We start from the raw sequence: 25,131 nt of genomic DNA, 5'->3' as shown, positions 1-25,131 counted from the left end.
CTTGAAACCAGCAGGCGAATCGGCGCAGGGCGGCCCTTCAACACTGACCGCCTGGCCAATCGGGGATTCCGCGTGGCCCCGGCGGCAGCCAATCCACATGGAGCGCGGTGCCGCCTCGGAGAGGTCCGGCCCGAATATCCCTCCGCCTCCCTCTCGCCCTCCCTCTCCCTCCCCGAGAGCCGCCGTTCACTTACTGCCTCCCTTCCTTCTTTCTCCCTCCGCCACCCGAGCACCAGCCGCGCTCTGAGCTGCCCCCGGGGTCCCTCCCCCACCGCCAGAGGAGCAGCTGCCGCCGCAGCTAGCAGCAAATTAGGAGGAAGAAAGGAAAAAAAGAAAGAAGGGGGGGCTGGAGTGACTAGCAAGAGGGAACCGGTGAATGGGCTTGTGGTGACCCCCCCCCCCCCGACCCCCAACCCCAAACCCCAGTTAGAGCCGTCGCCCGAGAGGCCGGACCGTCTTTTTAGGAAGAGTCGCCGCCACCACCTCCGCCATGGAGCTGATCACTATCCTCGAGAAGACCGTGTCTCCTGGTAGGACGCAGGGGCCAGGGGGTCGTGCTGAGGTGATTTGAAGTGGGGGGAGGGGAGGCCCTGGACCCTCTGACCCGGTCCCCTTTCCCACTTTCCTTCTGCCTAGATCGGCTTGAACTGGAAGCGGCGCAGAAGTTCCTGGAGCGTGCGGCCGTAGAGAATCTGGTGCGTGCCACCCTGCTGTACCCCATCCCGCTGTCTTCCCATCCCCTGCGTCCGGGGCCTTCCCGCCCTCCTGGAGGCCCAGGCCTCAGGAACCTACCCCGCCCCATCCCGTCCCCCTCCCCCCCACCCTGGTCCAACCTAACCCCGCCATGGGGAAGCCGGTGGGTGTGTCCCGCCCCAGGCCTCAGCGGCTGGCCAATGGCGCGCCGCGCCGAGGTGACTGCCGCCCAATCGCCGCACGGCCTGAGGGCGGCGGTGCGGCGGGAGGGAGAAAGAGGGAGGAAAGGGAAGTTAGGTTGCGCGGTGCTGCGTGTTCAGCAAGGGTGGGGGTGGGGGAGCCGGGCCTAGGGGCCATGTGGAAGCTCGGAGCCCAGCTGCCAACCCTGTTCTGACCTGGGCCGGCTTCTTTTTACTGTCCTGTGGCCCCTGGGCTTCACTCTACCTACTTCCCAGAGCTCTGCCCTTTCCTCACCCCCTTGGTTTGTGCTCATGCCTAAGGCTGGCACCGAATGGTTCTTAACTCATTCCAATAGATATTTTCCCTATTCTGCCTGTTTATTCCTTTCCTGGGTTTTTTTGTTTTTGTTTTTGTTTTACCTCGATGAGCAGAGATGTAATCACTAGGGGTTTGCACCCAGACAACAGGCTAGAGCTCATCCTTGAGGAGATCGGGCCTGTTTCCTGATGAAATCTCAGAGGAAAGTTCCTCTGCGTTTTTCACGTTTGAAAGGCACCCCAAAAAATGAAGATAAGCCTACTAGAGTATAAAGACTGGTCTGCTGTATGAAAATGTGGGATGAATTGACTTTCACAATCCATAAGCCGCTTCTGTGTCTTTTTGGTTACCTGTTGTGGGGATGGGAGCAGAGGGAAGGGTGGATGATATTTGACATCTTTTAAGAAGGTAACAGGTAACTTGTAGAAAACGTAACAAAAATGTGTTCCCTTGAATTATCTAAACAAAATAAGCAAAAAGAAGGGGGAGGGCTTACTATGTGTAAAAGCCTTTGTTCTTATAAATTCTAAATTTGTACTACCTTTTTACCCTTATCTCTCCTGAGGAAGGTTTTTTCTGTTAGTATAGACTGAAAATATGTCACTTGGAATATATTCCTGTTTTTGTTAATTTGCAAGAAGCCTTTTATTTTTAAAACGTTACAAAGTACTAAGACACTTAAGAATATGTTGTGCTGTGATTAAATTTTAGGTGCCACACAGTACTTGTTAGTGGTAAGAAACTATCAGCTTTTGGCTTGTTTTGTTGACTTTTCCATTTGGATGAGGTGTTTCTTTTTTTCTTTTTTTTTTTTTTTTTTTTGAGAAGAGGACCTGTGCATTACTAACAAATTGAGTGTCTTTCAGGGCTCCTCTATGTGTCATGGCACAACTCAGGTCCAAAATGTAATAGTAACTTTTATTTAGTGTATTTATTAAGTGTAAATTATAAATATAAAATCAGATTCTTTGGAACAGTTTGCCTTGACCTTTCTTATCTTTAAAATTTAACCTAATAAATATCTATCAGTTTTTCCTTATATGTCTGCTTTTTTCACTGTTCCCCTTTTATTGAAGGTTAGTGCAGATGTGGCCTTGTCCACACCTGCAGTAGGTTCTTAGGTTTATGTTTTAGGCCTGTTTGTAAGCATATCCTTCTCTTATTTCAAGATTACTTACTCTCAGGAGTTCAAAAGCCACCCTCAGTATCATTTTTTCATAGTAAGGTATTTGTTTAAAAAAAAAAAAAGTTTTGCTTTCTACAAATACATATTGCATATCAGGTACTATTAAATTTGTTAGTGACATTTCATTTTACAAAGAAGAATCCATTGACCATCAGTTTGCAAATATACTTTAATTCTGGGGATTTAAGGTAAAGATGTAGCCATTGAGAATGTTTTTGATAGGAAAATCTGCAACTTGTTGTGTTTGAAGCTTCGTGAGAAGATAGATGGCTTTAATAGGTAGATATTTGTGGAATTTTCTGAGGCACTTATGATTTGTCCTAAAACAAAAAAACAAAAAAAAATAGGTTTTTCTCAGTGGTTTGGTGTTCATAAGCTAGCCTCACTTGATGAAATTTTCAAGAGATGTTTTCTTTTTGCACGTGCATCTTCTCTTAACAGCCCACTTTCCTTGTGGAACTGTCCAGAGTGCTGGCAAATCCAGGAAACAGTCAGGTTGCCAGAGTTGCAGCTGGTCTACAAATCAAGAACTCTTTGACATCTAAGGATCCAGACATCAAGGCACAATATCAGCAGAGATGGCTTGCTATTGATGCCAATGCTCGTCGGGAAGTCAAGAACTATGTAAGTAGTTCATCTCCTTTTGGCCATATTGCCTAGGAAACAAACAACTGTCACTTCTTTTGTAATTTGCATGGGATAGAGCTGACAATATGATACGTTTTTGAGACACAGGCTTCACTGGAAGATAAAAATTGTATTTTATTTCAGTTTTTCTTAAGTCATCTTGTTCATTCCCATTGATGGATTGGATGTTTTTTTCTCCCTGATAACTGAATTGATAATTAAAGGAGTTTATAGAGTCTCTTTGGTGAATTGGAGATACAAATTGGTTGTTCCCAAACTCTGTAGATCAGAATTGCATAGGAAATTTGTTAATAATATGCGTGTCCAATCTCCCTCAAGAGCTTTTTGTTTGGTAGGTCTGGAGTGAGGCCCAAGAATATTTTTCATACTGTCTTCCCAAGTGATTCTTCCACAGTTCAAATAACACCTGGCTCTTGGTGAACTTGTGTTGTGGATAATTCTCTTTGATAGTTTATGCATTGTACTGTGTGAAACCAGAGGAAAATTAAATGATCTTTTGGGCTTTTAATGCCAAAGAGTTTGCAAAATAGGATTATGGTGTTTAATGGTGCTTTTATTTACTTAGGAATTATGAAAAACTTCTCTTTAGAAACATCTGACTTTTTTAAGGCATTAGAAGAGAGAGATTATTTCCCAATACCTGAGGAAAATTGAATGTTGATTTGCATCTTGGTGTTCTTGTGACTTTCTTGAATTAAAAATGCATAATTCTAGTTGAAGCAAAGGATTCAGAATATACGGGTAGGTGTGCTTTTTTTTTTTTTTTTTAATTAGTGAAGTTCTTTATAGCCTATATGGCCAGGGTTAAGGCTTAGAAAGAGTATACTAAGTTTAGCATCTATGCTGTCATCAGTTGATCTTTGGTATTTGAGGAGAGAATATTTGGGGATTACTATGTGTATATGTTCAGGTCAAGGTCATATACCATAGTTCACATTTCCTGGTTCTGAGTGTCAGCATTAGGTAAATTAGTGACCCTTAAGGCAACAATTTCTTTCTTTCTAGTTGTGTGCCTCCTTCTCTCTGTACTCTGCATGGAGATGCCCACGACAGGGAACTAGATTACGAAAGCCAAGTTATTTTGAATTTTCCTTGGAATAAATAAGTAGAGCTATTTCTATCCACGTAAGGTCTGCTTATGTAATGACATTTAAATACCCCTTCCTCTCAGCAATTTGACATAAATGAAATTTATTCTATTATTTTGGTGGTTATAATGCCGATTTGATTTCTTTCCCCAAAATTGCATAATAGTAAATAAGATAAGACAAATTGGGGATGGTAATTGACTTTATTTTTTGGCACATCATTCTTAACACTCAATATTTTTAAAAATTTGGATCAGAATGTATATGTTGTTGTTATGTGCCGTCGAGTCGGCCCCGACTCATAGCGACCCCTCCTTGGGTTTCCGAGGCAGTATCACTACGAAAGTAGGATTGCCCAACCTTCCTTCCGAGGAGTGGCTGGTGGGTTTGAACCGCCAGCCTTCTGGTTAGCAGTCAAGTGCTTTAGCCACTGTGCTACCAGAGCTCCTCAGAATGTATATAAACATGGTTAAATACTTGTGCATGAAAAAACTTAACAGGTCATGGCCTTTTTTGCCCTTTTTCATAGCACCTCTGATAATATTCTCTCTCAGTGCTGGTAGTTATTTCTTTTTAGGAGCTCTGGTAGCATAGTGCCTAACGCACTTGACTGCTAACCAGAAGGCTGGCGGTTCAACTCCACCAGCCACTCCTCGGAAGGAAGGTTAGGCAATCTACTTCCATAGTGATAACCCAAGCAGGGGTCACTATGAGCCAGGTCTGACTGGACAGCATATAACAACAACAACAACTGATAATACTCTCTCTTAGTGCTGGTATTCATTTCTTTTTTGAAATTTGGAAATTGAGACACATTTGATCACTAGTTTCTTATTTTGATTACTTCTGATAGTTGAGTAGTAGTATAGGACCACTTCTGGTATGTATGTATGTATTTATTTATTTATTTTAAGTTCATTTCTCAGGAGTTGAGCATCTATAGCTTTTAAATGGCCTCAAGTAATACTAAGGGATTTTCTAAATTAATTTAAAAGAGATATGGTAATTGTAGAATGGATTCAAGTATAAACGCATCCTGGACTAGGACTGTTTAATTAGACCTGGGTTGATACCTGTTTAGCCATTTCCACTTTGGACAATTCACCTCATGTTTTTGATGTACAGTTTTTGTTAAAGTCCTTGCTAAGTCTGCTAGTCCTAGAGAGCAAAATAATCATTTAGAATCCATCAAAGCTGTTTATTATTGGGCAGAGCTGGGGGGGGGGCAGGAATGATGACATACTGTACATCTTGTTGAGTTCATTATTAGCTACTGGCTACAAAGCAGGATACTAAGTGACCTGGCCCAGTCAGCAGAGCTGGCCTGAATATTTGGCAGCTACTCTTTGTCCTGTGTCTATGCCACTGTTAACTGCTTGCTTTTTGAGTCGACTGATGATTCTTAGTGAGTTCATTGACTGAATTAGCTAATAATAGTAATGATTAACCCTGGGTCAGTTGTAGCTTCTTCTGTCATTTGTACCTATGCCTTTACCCTTTATAGAATCGTTTATATGGTTACCATTTCAAATAAGACATGTATAATGGCAAGCAGATCTTAATGTTAACTGGCATATCTGTCTAGTTCAGAGTATCTGTTGATGGGGAGAGGACAATTCCTTGATTCTTGGGCAAATAAAACTAATCCTTTCAGATTGGAAGTTAATCAAGGATTAGTTCTTAGGTGTTGGTAACATCAGTAACTTTGTTGCTTGGTGTAGAGATGTAGAGACTTGATCAAGGCCTTTTTATGTATCAGACCCACCTGCGCCCCAGAGTTAGCCTTAATCTAGAGTCAGCACTTCTGTCCACAGAGCACAGTTTGAGACTATAGACAGCCTTGTACTATCACCAAGGAGTGTGGAAGTTGAATTTTGCCCCCCACCCCCCACATACCTTTTAATGCTACCTCCCCTTACTACTTGTTTCCTACCTTGTGAAGTGAGGTATGAGGCTTTGGAGAATTCTATTTGGAAGCAATGATGGTTGGTTTTGTTTGTAGGCTCTGGGACAATGGATTAGCTGATGATGGTACTGGGGCTGGTACAGCTGACTGTACTGCATATGCCTGTACTTTATGTTTTTTCTTTAAGAATTCAGATGAAAACTGATCTATAGTGGGCAAAATATGTTCAAAATATGTTCAAAATTGACATCTTTTGTATTTTTTTTTTTTTAAGGTTTTGCAGACTTTGGGCACAGAAACCTACCGGCCTAGTTCTGCGTCGCAGTGTGTGGCTGGTATTGCTTGTGCAGAGATCCCAGTGAACCAGTGGCCAGAGCTCATTCCTCAGCTGGTGGCCAATGTTACAAACCCCAACAGCACAGAACACATGAAAGAGTCCACATTGGAAGCTATTGGTTACATTTGCCAAGATATAGTAAGTACCTGCCTAATGTATCCAACTTGTGTACTTCTGATTGCCTCATATGATACACATCGTATTAGGATTACTTTTTATCCTCGTATGGGGAAAAACAAGCTATTGCAGAGTGTTTGGAAAATAGAAATGTTTTATTTGTTATCTTTAAAAAACCCAAGTCATACACATTGCCATTGAGTAGACTCCGACTCATAGCAACCCTGTAGGACACAGTAGAACTTCCCCATGGGATTTCCAAGGCTGTAAATCTTTATGGAAGCAGATTGCCTCATCTTTCTCCTGGGGGGTGGCTGGTGCTTTTGAACCACTGACCTTTTGGTGGGCAGCCTAATACTTTAACCTAACCGCTATACCATTAGAGTTCCTATTTGTTATTTTAGATCTGTATGTTTGATTAGTTTACTATGCCTGTGGTTATAATCCCATTTGGGAATGGGTTGTCTTTGTTATGTTAATGAGGCAGGGTTAGTGTAGGGTGTGTTTTAACTCCATCTCTGGGATATAAAAGAGATTAAACAAGCAAGCCAGCAAGGAGAGAGCCAAACCACATGAAGCAGAAGCTCAGAAGAGACAAGGACCTTCCTCCAGAGAGGATGGAGAGTGAAAGCACCTTGAATTTGGTCTTCTTTCTCTAGAGCCAGTACTCTGATTTTGGACTTCTAGCCAAATTTGTGGTATTTCTGTTACAGCAGCTACTAGATAAGATAGTTATCCTTACATTGCTAATTTGGGCATAAAGTAAAGAGATTTGAGGCTTAAAAACTCATAATGGAAATCCATATCTTGGAAGAGGTTTAGATTTTGGACTTACAAATGAGGATATTTTCTGTCTTGGCAGATCTCTGACCTGATCATTTTCCTTAAGATCCTCAATATACCAAGGGTGCTGTGCTACTTTTCCATTTACTGTGTTACAGAAAAAGGTTGCTGACCCCTGGACCCACAACATAATATTTTAAATGTAACCCTCCTAGGGCTGTTATTACTGATGCATTCCTCTGTCTGCTTTGATATGCAGACTTGATGAAGTAAAGAAGTCCACAGGATTTAACCTGGACTTCAATTCCCTGGATATTGTAGCCAGGTGCTAGCTCTCAGCTCTGTGGTGGGCTTAAATTTTTACTTCATTTGGTACAGATGGCCTGGGAAAACCCTACAGATACTACCTTCATTTGCACAGGAAGGAGGAAAAAACCAATATTAACCTCATGCCCAGAGTCATTTTGCTAAGAAAGTCAGATGAAGTTGATATGTGTAACTTGTTTCGGTTCATTTTTGGACTACTAGTACCATGCACTATTTGGCAGGTGTTTTGCAGTGTTGCCCCTAAATGGAAATGTATGTGAAAAGATCAGAAAAAGTCCTAATACTCTCTCAAGTAGATTTTATCACTAAAAAGATTGATGATTAGGTGTGAGCTTGTTAGATTCACCACACTTTTTTGCTTGTTTCAGGACCCAGAGCAGCTACAGGATAAATCCAATGAGATTCTGACTGCCATAATCCAGGGAATGAGGAAAGAAGAGCCTAGTAATAATGTGAAGCTAGCGGCTACTAACGCACTCCTGAACTCATTGGAGTTCACCAAAGCAAACTTTGACAAAGAGGTAAGTAAGTATCTTTTGACATGGGAGCTCTGGTGGCATAGTGCTTAAGGCACTTGACTCCTAACCAGAAGGCTGGTGGTTCAAACCCACCAGCCACTCCTCGAAAGGAAGATGGAGCAATCTACTTCCGTAGTGATACTGCCTTGGAAATCCAAGGAGGGGTCACTATGAGTCATGTCCCACTCGACGGCAGATAACAACAACAACAACGATCTTTTGACAAAAAGGTACACAGTTCAGAGGGTGATAGATGAGAATAGTGGGGTTTTGTTTTGTTTTGTTCTGTTTAATTATATAAAAATGTTTATGACTTCGTGCCAACTTGTCAGGAAGCATTTGATTTCTTTCTTTCTAAGTAGGGATTTGTATTATGTGAGACCAGGCCATGGGAATAGGTGATTGTCATTCCTCCTCAGGCTTTTGGAAATGATGTGATCTAAGATATTCTAAGTTTAGGTTTTTCTCTTTCACTTTTCAAAGTGTGGGTATGTTTTGGGATTTAAAGAATTAGGCTGCTTTATACCTCCTTAGGAAGGTGCTTTTGAAAATTACTGTATAAATGTTTATATGCTTGAAGTTTTTATTAACTCTGGGCTTTCCTTTACTCACTGCATTTGATAGGAATTTGCCATCTCTCAGAAAACAAATTTTATCTCTGAAACAAAACATGTTTTGACTTTTCTTAACATTTTAGATACAAGGAAATTGATTTTCCTACACATAGGTTGTATTTATTTACTTAAAATTTTAAAAATAAATAAATAAACTAACCATCTTTCTTTAAACCCTGTGACCTACATTCCTGTCTCCTTTCTCCCTGGTGTCTTACTAGTGAAGGTCATTTTGGAGATTAAAAGATTAGAGACCTCTTTGGAGGGCAGGTCATATAGCACATACTGGGGCTAAATCTTTTATAATAAATCCTTTATAGTGCTGTTACTATCTCTAGAAAAAGCAACTTGATTGATGATACTAGGATTGTGGGGCTTGAGAGAGAGAGAGGCTCCCCTCGTAGAAAGACTCTAGCAGTCTTCACATGTATGATTTATGCTTTCTCTCTTACTCTTTTTATCTTTATTCTCTCTGCAGTCTGAAAGGCACTTTATTATGCAGGTGGTCTGTGAAGCCACACAGTGTCCAGATACAAGGGTGAGTGAGTGTCTGAATATGAACGCAAGTATGAGGTCATGAAAAATCTTGGTCTTACGGCTTTCCTAGGAAATGCCAGCTCTAACATGTAGTTGTTTGAAATATTAGTAATCAGTTGTCTTCAGAAATAGTTTGACTAATTTATTATTAAAAAGTTTTTCTTCAAAATATTTAAAAAATGGGAACAGTACTTGGAAATTATCATAGAAATGGTTTTAAAGAGCTACTTAATTACCGTTAATTTATTCAAGTGATTGTTTTGAATTGTAGCAATTAAAACAGTTTTGGTGTTAACAGTAGCCTGTAGCCTAAACCTGACCCTTCAAGCAGGTAAGAGTAATTTCTTCAGCTTGAGTGTATCCGTGAACTTAGCTATGTTGTTGATTCCACAGGCACCTTTAAAGCAGGAAAAAAAAAAAAAAGAGGGTAGAAGTAATTAAATAGGAAAAGATAAATTTGAGGAAGAATGTATTTCTCGGGAAATAATATCACCTATAAGTAGCTTAGTTAACTCTCTTTGGATTACTGACTCATTTTTGTTACTTTTTTTGTCAGATTGCATTGTTATTAGAGTAAACTGTTTAATCTGTTTTTTTTTGTGAAAGGTACGAGTGGCTGCATTACAGAATCTAGTGAAGATAATGTCCTTGTATTATCAGTACATGGAGACATATATGGGTCCTGCTCTTTTTGCTGTAAGTATTTTTATTTTATGTCATTTGCGCTTGTAGCTAATTGCAAAGCCTGTTGTTCTTAGTTGCTGTTTTTTCAGTTCTGTAATTTTTGTCTCAATATTATGAAATCAAGGAAAATACTTTGAGTCTATGTGTTATGTTTAAGCTCAACAGAGTCATTCCAAGAATACTTCGTGCTGCTAAAAAGTGTTTTTTAAAAAATCTGCTTGCTCTTTCTACTTTTCAGGCCTAGATTTCATAAATCTACATTTTTGAAACTTGGATGTCATTGGTTAAAGACAGAGAGACTGATTTGAACGAGCACTTATTTGGGGCGTGTGTCATGTTTTTTTCTCTTAAGATCACAATTGAAGCAATGAAAAGTGACATTGATGAGGTGGCACTACAAGGAATCGAATTCTGGTCCAATGTCTGTGATGAGGAAATGGATTTGGCCATTGAAGCTTCAGAGGTGAGCCTGGAAAAGGATGGGTATAGAAGGGAGAGCTTTAATTTTCGCTAGGCTTTGGGATGTATTTCATTTGTGAATGTTGTTATTCTCCTGCTGGGAAACCTGTTATTCTAACTTGGCTTTGAGAATATCTCCATTTGCAGAAATTTCTGCCAGCAGAAGCCCCTCATGAGGAAGATAGGTTAGTAATAAGTCATCCCATGTTTTTGCTGATCAGTTAGGCATGGTTTATTGTAAGCATTGATTTTAGTACTGTGAACACAAGGGGGCAGCAGGCTAACACAGTTTCAGGAGGTGAGAGCTAATGCAGAAATTATTTCCTGTCTGAAGTTCAGTGCAGTGAAAGTTTGTTGTTGTTGTTGTTGTTGTTGTTATTTGCCATCGAGTCGGCCCCGACTCATAGCGACCCCTCCTTGGGTTTCCGAGGCAGTATCACTACGGAAGTAGGATTGCCCAACCTTCCTTCCGAGGAGTGGCTGGTGGATTTAAACTGCCAGCCTTCTGGTTAGCAGTGAAAGTTTAGAATGTATAATAGATACTTGACAATTCTGGTAAAGGAATCAGATGGGAGGGAGGAGGGTTAGTTCTGTACTTACAGTCTTTGAACCCAAGCTTTGTTTCCAACCCTGTCTTTGTGCGCTTCAGAAACATAGTATCAAGTAAATGAAATACATCCCTTTATCCAAAAATCATTTAGATGACACCTTATTGATATGAATTGAGTTTGTGAGGAAAGAATTAATTCTTAAAGTTACCTTGATTATATACATGGCCTAAAAGAGTCTCATGGCAGGAGACCACAAAATGAGCATCTCCAAAGATCACAGTGAATGTTACTCATTTGTCCCATATGATTTTCTCTGGACTCCTTGCCAGCTCTTATATGCCTTTAGTATCATAGGTTCTTTGCTGCTGTCTGGAATTTGCTGTATGTTTTATCTTCAGGCAGCAGAACAAGGACGACCCCCTGAGCACACCAGCAAGTTCTATGCCAAGGGAGCACTGCAGTACCTGGTTCCAATCCTTACACAGACCCTAACAAAACAGGTGAGTTACCTTCCAAACCTTGCTAGGTAAGCTGTGACCCCTTGTGAGATTTGGTGTGCTGTGCAGCAGTTTCCATGAAGAAATTTGGCATCGCCTCAGCTATTTGATGTTCTGTTATAGATGACTCAGGGACAGCCTTGGCTCTCAAGTTGTTTGTGAAGGAGAATTGGGTCTGAATATTTCAGATGTGTCTTGATCAGGAATGAGCCACACACCCTGCTCTGATTTCCTGAGTACTATGTTTTTCAAACAAGAGGCATCATACTCTAAAAGTTACAGTAAAGAAAGGTTAGGAATAAATGTGGTAGTTTTAGGCCACTCAAATATTTGTTCTAATATCTGAGCTGTTTTCATGGCTTCACAGGATACGTATGCATTTTAAATGCTGATGAGGTTGGATACGAGTTCCCGGTTATCACTATTTTCTTCTTGTGTATGGCTCTTTTTCTTGGTTTGGTATTGGGGAGGTTCTTTTTGTCACTTCACTTCTGCTGAATGGGGAATAATGCCAAAGAGCCAGCAGTACTCTGAAGAAAGTGTTGGTGACTTTGAGCACTGTGAAATGTCTTTGTGCATAGGAATATAATTTGTATGTGGCCCTTTGAATATAGCAGTTTTATAGATAAGTAGAGTTGTATTTGGTTTGAAATGGACTTGGTGTTCTCTTAAATTTTCATCTCATATTTCAGTTTGTGGTTGCTGTTCTAACTCTAGGTTAGTTTTGATTTTGCCTTTTTGCTCAGTACATTTGAGATTCATCCATGCTATTGAAGGTAGTCGTAGTTTATTTGTCCCTGTTGTATAGTATTAGTGGAGTCTTTTTCTATCTGAAGTTTGTTTAACAAGGGCTATACAGTGATGAGTCTTTGTGGAAGGTATAAAATAATAAAAAAAATCATATTTCTCCCAATACTAAGTTCTAAAGACACTTGGGAGTAGTCAGAGGCCCTTTTGAGGTTAAATGATTCTTTGAATAAAACCTTACTAGTACTGTAATTTTTCACCAGGATGAAAATGATGATGATGATGACTGGAACCCTTGCAAAGCAGCAGGAGTGTGTCTCATGCTTCTGGCCACCTGCTGTGAAGATGACATTGTCCCACATGTCCTCCCCTTTATTAAAGAACACATCAAGAACCCTGATTGGCGTTACCGAGATGCCGCGGTCATGGCTTTTGGCTGCATCTTGGAAGGACCAGAGCCCAATCAGCTCAAGCCACTAGTTATACAGGTGAAGCTAAGGGAGTTTTAGAATGAGAAGTGAGATATTTATTGCTTATTTAAACTTTTAGCTTGAAAGTGTACCTTTATTTTAAAAGCAGCTATAAATAATCATCCACAACAGTTATTTCTGGATAGTTATTTGCTGTCAGTGAGAGATAAGCTATTTTTATTTCTAAAAACCTATTACATAAATCATAGGACCTAGGAACATGAAAAATGTAGACAAAAAAGGCCAAAAAGAAAAAGTCACCTTTATCTCATTGCCCAGGGATAACCCTCTTAACTCTTGGTATTTATTCTTCCATCTTCTTTTTTGGGCATGTATATGCAACAGGATTGAGATCATGCTGTGCAAATAAGTAGTCTTAAAGCATTTTTTTCTTCACTTAGCAGTATATCATAAACATTTCCCCAAAATTTTTAATGATGAAATTAGTATTACATCGTTGTAGTATAATGACATTTATATAATGAAAATCTCCTATGGGAATATTGTATTTATTTTGCTATTATACATGACACAAGTGTCCATTAAAATTTAGTGCATATGACACTCAACCTTGCCAGGATATAGCTCAGTGTCATCACAGCTGCTTTCTGGGATCTCTGAGTAATTAAGTGAAGACTACTGAAAGCATTCACACGATATTCTTAACAGAACTCCATACTGGGATTTAGTGAAGACAGAAGGCTAAGGAAGTTTTCACTGCTTTATTTATTATATTCATTGATAACTTTTCAAGCATATCTTTTAAAACTATAAAAGTATCTTGATATAATGCTTTGAGTTAAAACCTGTCCATCAATATTTACTCTTAAGGTAGCAGGCAGCATGATTTTAATTTTAATCTTCATTTTGCTTTGCTAATAATTATTATATTTTCAGGCTATGCCCACCCTAATAGAATTAATGAAAGATCCCAGTGTAGTTGTTCGAGATACAACTGCGTGGACTGTGGGCAGAATTTGTGAACTGCTCCCTGAAGCTGCCATCAATGATGTCTACTTGGCTCCACTAATGCAGTGTCTAATTGAGGGCCTTAGTGCTGAACCTAGAGTGGCTTCAAATGTGTGCTGGGTAAGGGATTTTCTTCCTGGTGAGACAAGGAGCTTGGCAGAATCATTGGCAAGGAAGTAGTAGGAAGTGTGGGAGAAAAATGAGTCTACCTTACTGGAAGGCTTTTTCTGATGAGCATCTCCTTTCTAATTTTTTCAATTAAAATGGGAGGTAAATGGCAGCTGCAGGAGCCCGTCAGAGCTTTTGACTCATGGTGAATAGTTCCTGAACTACTTAGAATAGGCTAGCTAACCTAGTGGGATAACTATTTGGATTCAGTTGCTTGGGGACAGGAAGTGTTGGTTAAGGGAGACAGTTGTTGGATACAAAAAGTACCATTGCTGAGAGGGGGCAAAAGGGAGGTAAAGTAGGCGGCCTAAATGCTGAGTCAGTGCAGGCTGACTGTAGTTCATTGGGAACATTCGGGGCCATTGGGGGAGGAAGGTGAAATAAGGAAGAAGTGAAACTAAAAGCAGAAGTAGTTGGGGATTCACTAGCATTCTTTAAGATTAGTTGGAAAAGAATACTGTCCAAGGTATCTTATGAAAACATGAGTTAACCCTGGAATGAGATTCTTGTCAGGACTAATGTTAAGTGTTTCTGGGTTTCAGGCTTTCTCCAGTCTGGCTGAAGCTGCATATGAAGCTGCTGATGTAGCTGATGATCAAGAAGAACCAGCTACCTATTGCTTATCTTCTTCTTTTGAACTCATAGTTCAGAAGCTTCTGGAGACTACAGACAGGTAACTGGTAGTCATGGAAGTAGTTAGTGGACTTGCATCCAACTCCTGTTGCCTTCTGTGTAGGGGATATCTCAGCTAATCTTAGAAACATTGAGACAGTAGGAGGTTTTCCACGCTCTGAATGAATTAAAGGGATCCTTTAGTGAATAATGTGTTCAAAAATAGAAACGTAGGACTGTTCTGCTTACATTAAAAGTCTGAAAATTGTTTGATTTCTCTACTGTCTTTTAGTACCCCTGCCTTTGGATTCATTGTCACTGGGTTTTAGAAAGTTATTTTTGTGTGTGTGTGGTTTGTGTGAAAGTTTGTAAAACAAATCAGTTTTCTATTCACAAATGTATACACTTTTGTTTTGTAACATTAGTTGCAATTCCATTAATGTAACAGCACTCTTCCCACTCTGTCCCTGGTTCCCTGTATCCATTTGTTCCTCTTTGCTGCCCCTTCTTGCCTTCTGAGTTTTGTTTTGGGGTTAGTTCTCCTTCTAGAAGGTAATTAATTGATCTGAACAGGGCCTCTTAATTTTATAATGTTAACAGCATCAGTGTTTGATTACATTAGAAGAGAAGTGGTAGTGCTCATGATGAGATTAGTTGCCATGCTAGCTCGGTAACCACCATTTATGTTACTGAATGAGGAACTTGCTATCAAACAGTTGATTGACAAATGAGCTTCTGAAATGCAGCAACTGTAGTTGGGAACAACCTTTAATCATTTTAGGTTTGTGTGAATAAAACTTGAAGCTGTGAGTGAAATGAGCTGTCAGGACCTTCCATGCTCAACTAGTTTGTCTACAAACCTCTGTTAAGGATTGTATATAAAGGCATCTCACACAGATAAATGAAGAAAATTGAGATATCTTTTTCTTAACTCTTCAGGCAGCCTCTTTCATAGTCCATGTGGGATCTTAAGTATTTCAGACCAGTTTTTTCCCCTATAATTTAGCCCATTTCCAAAAGGGCTACTCTGAGTTTCAACCCAGTCTGAAGACTATATGAATATAGGCTTTGATTTCTGGTTGTTTGTTGCCAAACTCCAGACCAGGTCTACAACCACATCAGTCTCTGGGTCCTTACTTTCAGTGAGACATTACACATTATAAGAATTTCACTGCCCTTTCTCCTCAGTTGATCCTGTAAGGTTTTTGCTCTGTGTGCCTTATAGGCCTGATGGACACCAGAACAACCTGCGGAGTGCTGCCTATGAATCTCTAATGGAAATCGTGAAAAACAGTGCCAAGGATTGTTACCCTGCAGTTCAGAAAACTACTTTGGTCATCATGGAGCGACTGCAGCAAGTTCTTCAGATGGAAGTGAGGCTTAGAGCACTCCTGGCTGTTGGTGGGAAGAGTGCAGTTCTTATTAACTTACAGCTCTGTTTTCAGGATGTTCTCGCTTTTGGATGGTTAAGTATATATTTTATCAGAAAGACACAGGTTTATCTAAAACATTGGAAGTTGACACTGTCTTGCTTTTTGCTTTATTCATAGCTACAACATACCATATATACTGTGTGTTTATTTACTTTTCTACATTAGTATCAATAGAGATTACATAATAGTCACAGCAAACCTAGCAAAAATGAAGGGTTTTATGTAGAACCCTCTTGGAAGGTTTTCAGGAGCTGTGGTGGTACTGTTAAAGCATTGGGCGGCTAACCAGAAGATTGGCAGTTTGAATGCACCAGCTGCACTGCAGGGGAATGATGAGGGGCTCTGCTTCTGTAAAGATTTTACAATGTTGGAAATCATTGGGACTATTCTCTGTCCTAGAGGGTGGCTGTGAGTGGAAATCGAGGCAGTGACAGAGGATTTGGTTTGGGGGTTAGTTTAGAAGGTTTTTACTTAAAACACAATGAACGATTTTCTTTTCTTCTCTCATAGTCACATATCCAGAGCACATCTGATAGGATCCAGTTCAATGACCTTCAGTCTCTACTCTGTGCAACTCTTCAGGTATAATGCAGTTTCATCACCTCTTAGGATCTCTGGATAAGAGAGAATCCAGATACCAGGATGACAAGTTCACATACACATAGAACTCTTGAAATGGTTCTCAAAAGGCTTTGGTCTGTGACTGATTGGGAGAATAATTTCCCATGGGTCCAGAAACGCCCAATTTGTTATTTGCACAATGTAGGGGAGGAAACTCCTTGGTTTGTGGAGCTAGATTTGTGTTGGCTGTTTTTAGTCCTTTCATTGTCCAAGCCTAACCCAGTCAGATTTGATTCTCAACTGTGATTCACTCTGCTAAAAATACAGCCTTGAGTTTTAGAAAGAACATTTGCTATTGGAAGCTTTATTGAAATTTAAGTAATTTATAGTCAGTAGTTACCTATCAACGCCTACTTCCTGGGTGGTGTAAATGGTTAATATGCCTGGCTGCTAACCCAAAGGTTGATGACGCAAGTCCACCCAGAGGAGTAAAGCCCTGGTCTTCTGAAAAATCACCTGTTGATGACCCTGTGGAGCACAGTGCTACTCTGGAACACATGGGGTGTCCATGAGTCAGAATCAATTTGACAGCAACTGATTTTTTTAAGCCTTTACAGTAGACTTTCTGAGAGGCTGAAATAACTAATATAAAATGGCACTCCCTATTCATGAAGTGGCTGAGGAGCTATTCTCTTTTCAATCAGATAATAGGAAACCCCTGGCACTTGTTATCTGAAGCTTAAATGGGTACTGATTTTAGTATTCACTGACACTAGTTAAGTCATTTTATGTATGAACTTCCTTCTTGACTTGACAGCAGTGGGTTTTTTGGGGGGGGAGGAGGGATTATTTTTTAAAATATAACTGTTAAGATTTCTTTCCTTTCTCATCAGACAAAATATAAGAATGATCCAGTAACATCATTAGAAACAAGTGAAAGAGTGTGAGGAGGGAGGTTTGGGGAATATGTGTTAAATTGGGAGAAGTTAGCCTTCAGTTTACCAAGACTATTTCTTGACCAACATCTTTAAGTGGATTAGGATACAAGAAAGTTTGCTCTTTGTTTTATGAGTAAGAACTCTTAATATGACCTTTAAAATGGAAATAATGCAGCTGCCATTCCATAAGAAATGGGAATGGAAGCTCTGGACAGAGATTTGTTAGACATAAGTGAAATGCAGATCTGACTATTCCAGGGAGGATTGTCTCCTGTTTTTTCTGAGTTTGGAGATAGAAGGAATAAGTGGAGTGTTTTTGTTTTTGTTTTTTTAAATTGTGTTTTGGGTTCAGATTTACAAAGCAAATTTGTTTTATATTCAACAGTTCATAGCATTTGATTTCATGGCCCTGATTACCATCCCCAACCATTTAAAAAAAAAAAAAATCTCCTCCTCTCCCCTCCCTGTGCTCTTCTTAACTATGCATTCCTGTCCTGTCTGTCCAGCTTTCTCTCTGTGTGAATGCTGCCCCTCTGGTGTCTCATGGCTGATTGATCTAAGGGGTACATCTCCCTAGAGTAGGTGGGTGCATCACCCGGGGGTAGGTGTTCTGCACGGAGGTCTTTCTGCTGTTGGGCTGAAAGCCAATCCATGGAAATGAGTCCATTTCTAGGCCCAAAGGGTAACCCGGAGCCATAATCTCAGGGGTTCCACCAGTCTCCATCCAACTGAATTCTGGTCATTTTTGTGGTTTTGAATTTTCTTCCACATTTTTCCTCCCACTGTATCCAGGATCTCCAGTTTTGATCCCTTACCGAGTGGTTGGCATTGGTAGCCAGGCACCATCTAGTTCTTTTTGTCTCGGGATCATGAAGGCTGAGGTCCTCATGGTCCATCTTACCCTTGGACTGATGTCTCCAGATGCTTTTGATTTTCTTCATAAGTGGAAGTTTTATGCAACTGTTTTGTACTATTAAACCCTTGACCATAAAAATACCTTTAGTCTTTTTACTAAATGACCAGGTATGTCTAGGCAAAAGGGAACAATGTATCCATACATATATAAGTTTTGTAGATGACGTTTCTATGTATATATTCATATGTGCTATAAGAATATCCGTATATATAATAGAATGTATAATAGAGCTAACAGGACAAAGTTACAAAAACTTCTTAGCTACAGCCAAACACCTTGAGGGAATGAATGACACTGGGCCCATGGTCTTGGAACCATGGTTGCGGGGACATTAAGCTCAATTGGCATGACATACTACACAACATTGTTCTACATCCTACTTTGGTCAGTAACAACTGGGGTCTTAAAAGCTCAAGATGCAACGATTGGTCTCTCCTTGTCTGGAGCAAAGAATGAAGAAAACCAAAGAAACATGGAAACCATTAGTCCAAGGGACTAATGGATCATGTGAACCTTGGCTTACGTGACCCTGAGACCAGAAGAACTAGAGGGTACCCAGCTACCATTCTCAGCCACTTGGAAAAGGATCAAAATAGGAGATCCTAGATAGAGTGGGAGAAAAATGTGGAACAAAGCTGAAAATCATTTTATAAAAAAGACCTGGCTGATAGCGACTGGTAAAACCCCGAAGAGTGTGGCCCCTAGTGATCCTTCAGGCCTGGAATTGAACTGTACCTTCCAGCCAGACAGTAAGTAGACAGGTGTAAAAGGTGAACATTTATACCAGTGGGTGCACTTCTTAGAACAATCAACTGTGGGAGATCAGAAGGGCAGTATTTGCACAGGGAGATAGCTCAGGGGGCAGGAATACATAGGAAAGAAGAAGACAGGGAAAAGGTACCCACAGGGAGGAAGTAGGAAGAAAGCTATTAACATGGGGATTGCAGTTAATGTCATGAAACAAAATGTGTTTGAACTGCTGTATGGAAAATGAATTTGTTCTATAAACTTTAACCCAAATCACAATAAAAAAATATGTGTTGTTACGTGCCATCGGACCCGACTCATAGCGACCCCTCCTTGGGTTGCCGAGGCAGTATCACTATGGAAATAGATTGCCGCATCTTCCTTCCAAGGAGTGGCTGGTGGATGGGTATATATATTTTAAAAAATACATATTTTCATAAACTAAATCAAGGGACTTAATGAGAAAGATGTAGTGTTCTCATTGGAGGATTTGGAACTGACAAATCCTGAACTCTTGTTCATTTTACAGAACGTTCTCCGGAAAGTGCAACATCAAGATGCTTTGCAGATCTCTGATGTCGTCATGGCCTCCTTGTTAAGGATGTTCCAGAGCACAGCTGGGTCTGGGGGAGTGCAAGAGGATGCCCTGATGGCAGTTAGCACATTGGTGGAAGGTCAGTGAGCTGAAATCAGACATGGGATATCTTTGGAATGTAGCAATTTAAATGGCCTTGAAGAATTTCTGACCACCAAAAGCATACTCTTCCCTTTCATTTACTGAGGCATGAGTCAGTTCAAAGTTATATTGGACTTAAGTGTAATTTTTTTAACTTCCTTGCCACTCTGCTGCAAGTAAATGGGGAACCAGTTGTGACTAGGTCAGATTGCAGATTGGCAGCCTGTTTCAGGGGAAAATGTTACCTATCACCTATCTGGTGTTCATCAGTACCTCCCTTACCTCCACCCTGAAAGTCTGCTTTAGTGTTTATTGGGATTTGGCTTCTATCAAGGATGAAGGAAGCAAAGGTTTCCCGTTTTTTCCCTAGCTCCTCCTGGTTCAGGTTGTAATGCTTAAGAGATTGACACATCATGGTAGCTAGCGTGAAATGGAGTAAAAATTGAAAAAGTTCAAGGAAATAAATCATTTTCTAATTATTACATGTCTGACCACATGAAATTATTTTGGGAAAGGCATATCTGACTTAAGGCTCTTTGAAAGCCCACTAAGGAGTACTTAAGAAACCTAGAATGCCTCTTCAAGGTAGCTTGTAAGGTATATTACTGAAACCATTACCTGAGGACCAGTCTCCTGAGGACCAGATCTATTTCTGGTCTTGGCACATGTGACCACCCTGAAAGGGCAGTGCTACTTTGGTAATTTTGGCTCCCCTGGATAACTGATGTGGATATGAAGTCCAGTGGTGCTTTTCCTGGTTGTGGTTTGGTAAGCCTTTGATGCGGTTGCCTAGGGACCCTGTTTTCAAGCTGGCCTCCAAAAGGACATACTATAATCAGATGAGGGAGGCTGGACAAGAAGCAGTACTCCTGGCTCAGCAAATTCAAACTTCACCTGGGCATTCCTTGAGGGCCATACCAACTTTGTTGTTTTAGCCAGAGCAAAATCCTGTTCTGTGGAGAGTAGGCATTATCTTCAGGATATGAGAGTTAGGCCCTTCCAGCAGTTAGGATTTGACTTCTCTTAGACAGCCTTAATGTCTTTATGATCGAATTAGTAATTAGCACACACTCCACCCAACCTGTTGAGTAGAGTGAATACATTTTCTGAAAGCCAGTATATCTGTGCTGATATATGTGATACTCTGTAGTGCTGTCATCAGCTAATAGTTTATTTTATTGCAGTGTTGGGTGGTGAATTCCTAAAGTACATGGAGGCCTTTAAACCTTTCCTGGGCATTGGATTGAAAAATTATGCTGAGTACCAGGTAGGATATGCTCTTCAAAATAACATATTTATATTCTTACTCATATCTGATAGTAATTGTAGTACAGACAAAACAGGTTCCTGTAGCTTAGGTAGTTCTTCCCTATGCATCATTACAAGTATTAGTGTCTTTATTTATTGCCCTGAGTTCTGAGCTAATAGTGGACTGTAAAAAACAGGATATTGGGTACTCCCAATAAGGGAGCCCAAGATGACTGTTTGCCTAGGCAGTAGTGATATAACATTGTGCTGTTGGCACCTTAAAGAGCAAGGTTTTTTTTGTGTGTGTTGTTGTTTAAAAAAAAAAAAAAAAACTACGTGCCTCCATTATCCTTGATGAATATTGGCTCTTCTGTCTTATCTTAATGGTAATCTTGGGTATTTCTAGTTCTCTTCCTGTCATATTGGGTATTTTCTTCTTTGACTCTAGGTTTAAGTGATAAACAACCAGCAACTCAGTTTTTAAAAAAAAAAGTACCTTACTTTTCTATGTTGTGTTGTTGTTATGTGCCATCGAATCAGACCCGACTCATAGTGACCCCTCCTTGGGTTTCCGAGGCAGTATCGCTACGGAAGTAGATTGCCCCATCTTCCTTCTGAGGCGTGGCTGGTGGGTTTGAACCGCCAGCTTTCTGGTTAGCAGTCCAAGTGCCTTAAGCACTGTGCTACCAGAGCTCCCAAGAAGAAAGAGCACATCTTCCAACTGACTGCATCAGACTCCTAGTGAGCCCTCCTTGAGTTCCCAAGGAGGACCAAGTAGGAAAAGAGATGGCCATGTCTACACAGCAAGGAGTGGCTGGTGGGTTTGAACTGCCAGCCTGGCACTTGGCAGGCGACTGCCGTAGGCCTGAAGCCATACTTTACTATAGGCAAGCTTTTCTGTTTTGGACGATTATTTCCTTGATTCTTTGCAGGTTTGTTTGGCAGCTGTGGGCTTAGTGGGAGACTTATGCCGTGCCCTGCAGTCCAACATCTTACCTTTCTGTGATGAGGTGATGCAGCTGCTGCTGGAGAATTTAGGGGTGAGTGTCTATACAACTAGTTAACCAGTTTTCAAAGAAAGGATCGGTTGCAAAGATGGTTAAACATTAAGATCTGTGACAGAGCTGAAAGTTCCCAGAACATTGGCTGTAGGCATATGAGGAAGAGGATTAGTAACGTTTTTACAAGATGATTCTAAAGTAAGGTTGTAAATTTAATTAGAGTAATACAGAAAAACACAAAGGAAAAAGTAAATATGTAATCCCTTTATCACCATTAATTTTTTGTATACCCAATTTTGCCACATACTTGTATGGTACCTGACAAGTCACTGAACTCTTAAGATGCAATCTTCTTGCCCGAGCATCTGAACTGGTAGTGTAGATGTATGTGTAACACGGGAATAACAATACTTCTGCTAGCATTTCCTTAGAATTGATAGGGAGCTCAAATGGGATAATGATAAGCTATAGAGGACAATCTGAATGTTGAATATTAGTAGTTTATTATGAATAAATAAAAGTTTCTTGTGACTTTGGTTAGGCTAAAGTTTGACTATTAATTTTCCTTTTTTTATTTCCTTGTCAGAATGAGAATGTCCACAGGTCTGTGAAGCCACAGATTCTGTCAGTGTTTGGTGACATTGCCCTTGCTATTGGTGGAGAGTTTAAAAAATACCTTGAGGTAGTATTGAATACTCTTCAACAGGCCTCCCAAGCCCAGGTGGACAAGGTACACTTAAAACTGTCTTGCTGATCTGATAAGTCCAACCTTAATTGGAGGAGAGGGGCTTTTGACATATGTCAACCAAATGTAATTTTGTTCTTTGTCTCTTACAGTCAGACTATGACATGGTGGATTATCTGAATGAGCTACGGGAAGGCTGCTTGGAAGCCTATACTGGAATTGTCCAGGGATTGAAGGGAGATCAGGAGAACGTACACCGTTGAGTATACAACCCAATATACTTAGTCCACTGGCCAGTGTGTACCTAGCCAAATGGGCTGTGTTTTTCAGTTCTTTAGCTTACTTACAAATTAGCGCTTGTTGCTTAAAGGAAGGGGTAGGAGGAGCAGTGCCCTAATGAAGAGAGTAGCTATGTGTAGGGATGTAGAACTGTTGCCTCTTTCTCTTTGTGCAACATATCTGGAGCATTGCAAAGGATGGGACCCAGCAAGGCTGTTGGAAAAAGCTGTGGCAGAGGTGCTAGTCACTTTCTGCCCCAACCACAAGTGGCAGTTGTTGAGCCCTAATGGAACTGAATTGGAGGACTGGGAATCGGAAGTTTGTAATACCTGATGTAAAGAGGGGAGAATTCCCTTATTACCTTCCGTATTCTGTCTGCTTACAGGACAAGGACTGTCTGTCTCTTCTATTGACTGGAGGAATGATATTTTAATTTGAGGAAGGATAATAAGAGGGGTGTAGTCCTGCCCAATGTAGGACAACTTTGTCAGACCTTCTCTTTCTTTTATAGCGGATGTGATGCTGGTCCAACCCAGAGTAGAATTTATTCTGTCTTTCATTGACCACATTGCTGGAGATGAGGATCATACAGATGGAGTAGTAGCTTGTGCTGCTGGACTGATAGGGTAGGTTGTATTCTGCTTCCAAGAATATGTAGTAAAGAATTTTGAGAAGAGACTGGATGACAATAACCCACCTCTGTAGCAAAGAGATTTGTGTTATGATATAGATAAAGCTCATGGTCTTTTATTCTGAGTGCTTACAAATGTGATTCACTATAGACCTTAGCTCTAGCCTTATTTCAGACCCTCCAGATCTCCGTAATTTCTACTAAACTCTTCAGGAAGTAAGTTCTCAGAGATAGAGAAGTAGTGTCATCTATCTCCACCCCCCTATTCTGATGTTGGTCAACAAATTGCCTCTGTTTAGCCACCTCTACTGAGGGTTTCTGAGGCATCTTTAGAAGAAAGAATATTGGTCTTGAGGAGTTCAAAGACCTGGATTCTAGTTCTGATTTTACCATGAAATAAGCTGTGGAACCTTGGGTAAGTCACTCTACCTCTTTAGACCTCATCTTTTCAACAGTTGAAGGAAGGCGCTAGACTTGGCTATCTGTAAAATTTGTTCTAGCTTAAAAAATTTGGTGAAACTCAAAGCTAGTTAGCAGTGGTTTGGAAGGCTCTAAATAGAGTATAGTAGATAGGGCTGGGCATTCATTCTCGGTGTTTGTTTTGCACAGGGATTTATGTACAGCATTTGGGAAGGATGTACTGAAATTAGTAGAAGCTAGGCCCATGATCCATGAACTGTTAACTGAAGGACGGAGATCGAAGACTAACAAAGCAAAAACTCTTGCTACATGGGCAACAAAAGAACTGAGAAAACTGAAGAACCAAGCTTGGTAAGAGCTTGTCTTTACTGTCCTCTTTCTTGTGGAAGAGATATGCTTTCTTCAGGCAGTTGTGACAAGGGCTAGCTTTTGGTGGTTTGCACTGTACTCTTCCCCATATAGATGCTTCTGAACCAAATCTATATTCCTCAGCCTTATACTAGTGGAAGAGTCGAGCAATCTCAATCTTTTCTTGAGTCAAATATTTGACTCTTCATGTTGATGAAGAATAGAAGTTAATATAACTGGATTCCATTGAGATCCCCAAATCGTTTTGGACCCTAATAAAATCACTGATAATGACAATTTCCATAGTTCTTTTTTCTACACTTTTCTTATTCTACTCCCTTTCTTTTCCTCACACTTGTTTCTTTATTACAGTGCTCTTGGATGTTGCTTTTGGATATTCTATAGAATATCGGAAAAGTGATCTTGTAACTGCTTTGGAGTGTAACTTAAATTTTTTTCCCTCATACTTACTCAATTGTCTTACTGCACAGATCTCAGCATATTTTGAATTTTATCCTTTTGTAGTTTCCTTCCTATCATCCTATCATTAGGTGCTGATGAGAGCAGGTAGATAGACATAAGAAGAGAAGAAAATACCAGTTGAGTAGTTGATAGTCAAGTTCAGTTCAGGCCTAGAAGTGCTTAATTATAGGAATTTGAGGGATGTTTGGCTCTGCTGAATGGTAAATGTGATCTCACAGATTGACTTTTCTCATCTGTTTTTTAGATCTTTAACCATTGGGATGATAACCTGAGACCCCCACTGGAAATCTCCAATCTTTTGAAAAACCCGGAAGTGAGGAGTGTGCACGGATGCTGAATGTTTGGGAATGAGAGGA

General features: G+C 40.4%; 1 protein-coding gene across 1 annotated transcript; it reads left to right on the top strand.

Annotated features, from left to right (window-relative positions):
- The first annotated feature begins 490 nt into the window (after positions 1–490).
- KPNB1 (karyopherin subunit beta 1) lies at positions 491–24,299 on the top strand. The gene is made up of 21 exons (XM_007941996.2): positions 491–530; positions 637–695; positions 2,819–3,001; positions 6,294–6,494; positions 7,952–8,104; positions 9,194–9,253; positions 9,859–9,948; positions 10,289–10,399; positions 11,345–11,446; positions 12,454–12,678; positions 13,558–13,749; positions 14,340–14,470; positions 15,635–15,782; positions 16,353–16,424; positions 19,534–19,678; positions 20,865–20,947; positions 21,861–21,968; positions 22,516–22,659; positions 22,767–22,872; positions 23,405–23,519; positions 24,134–24,299. The coding sequence occupies exons 1-21, from the start codon at positions 491–493 to the stop codon at positions 24,297–24,299; spliced, it is 2,634 nt and encodes an 877-aa protein (XP_007940187.2).
- The last annotated feature ends 832 nt before the right edge of the window (positions 24,300–25,131 follow it).

Source organism: Orycteropus afer, unplaced genomic scaffold (genome assembly GCF_000298275.1).
Source record: "Orycteropus afer afer isolate SDZICR_OR568_19922 unplaced genomic scaffold, OryAfe1.0 scaffold00085, whole genome shotgun sequence".
In the NCBI taxonomy this organism is placed as follows: Eukaryota; Metazoa; Chordata; class Mammalia; order Tubulidentata; family Orycteropodidae; genus Orycteropus; species Orycteropus afer.
The sequence above is the reverse complement of the archived record's forward strand: the minus strand, read 5'-3'. Positions and strand labels throughout refer to the sequence as shown.

Excerpts from the sequence above, each read along its gene's own strand:
- KPNB1 (XM_007941996.2), top strand. The coding sequence starts at position 491 with ATGGAGCTGATCACTATCCTCGAGAAGACCGTGTCTCCTG. Across the intron at positions 696-2,818 it reads GTGCGGCCGTAGAGAATCTG|CCCACTTTCCTTGTGGAACT; the intron begins GTGCGTGCCACC and ends TTCTCTTAACAG. Across the intron at positions 8,105-9,193 it reads AAGCAAACTTTGACAAAGAG|TCTGAAAGGCACTTTATTAT; the intron begins GTAAGTAAGTAT and ends TTCTCTCTGCAG.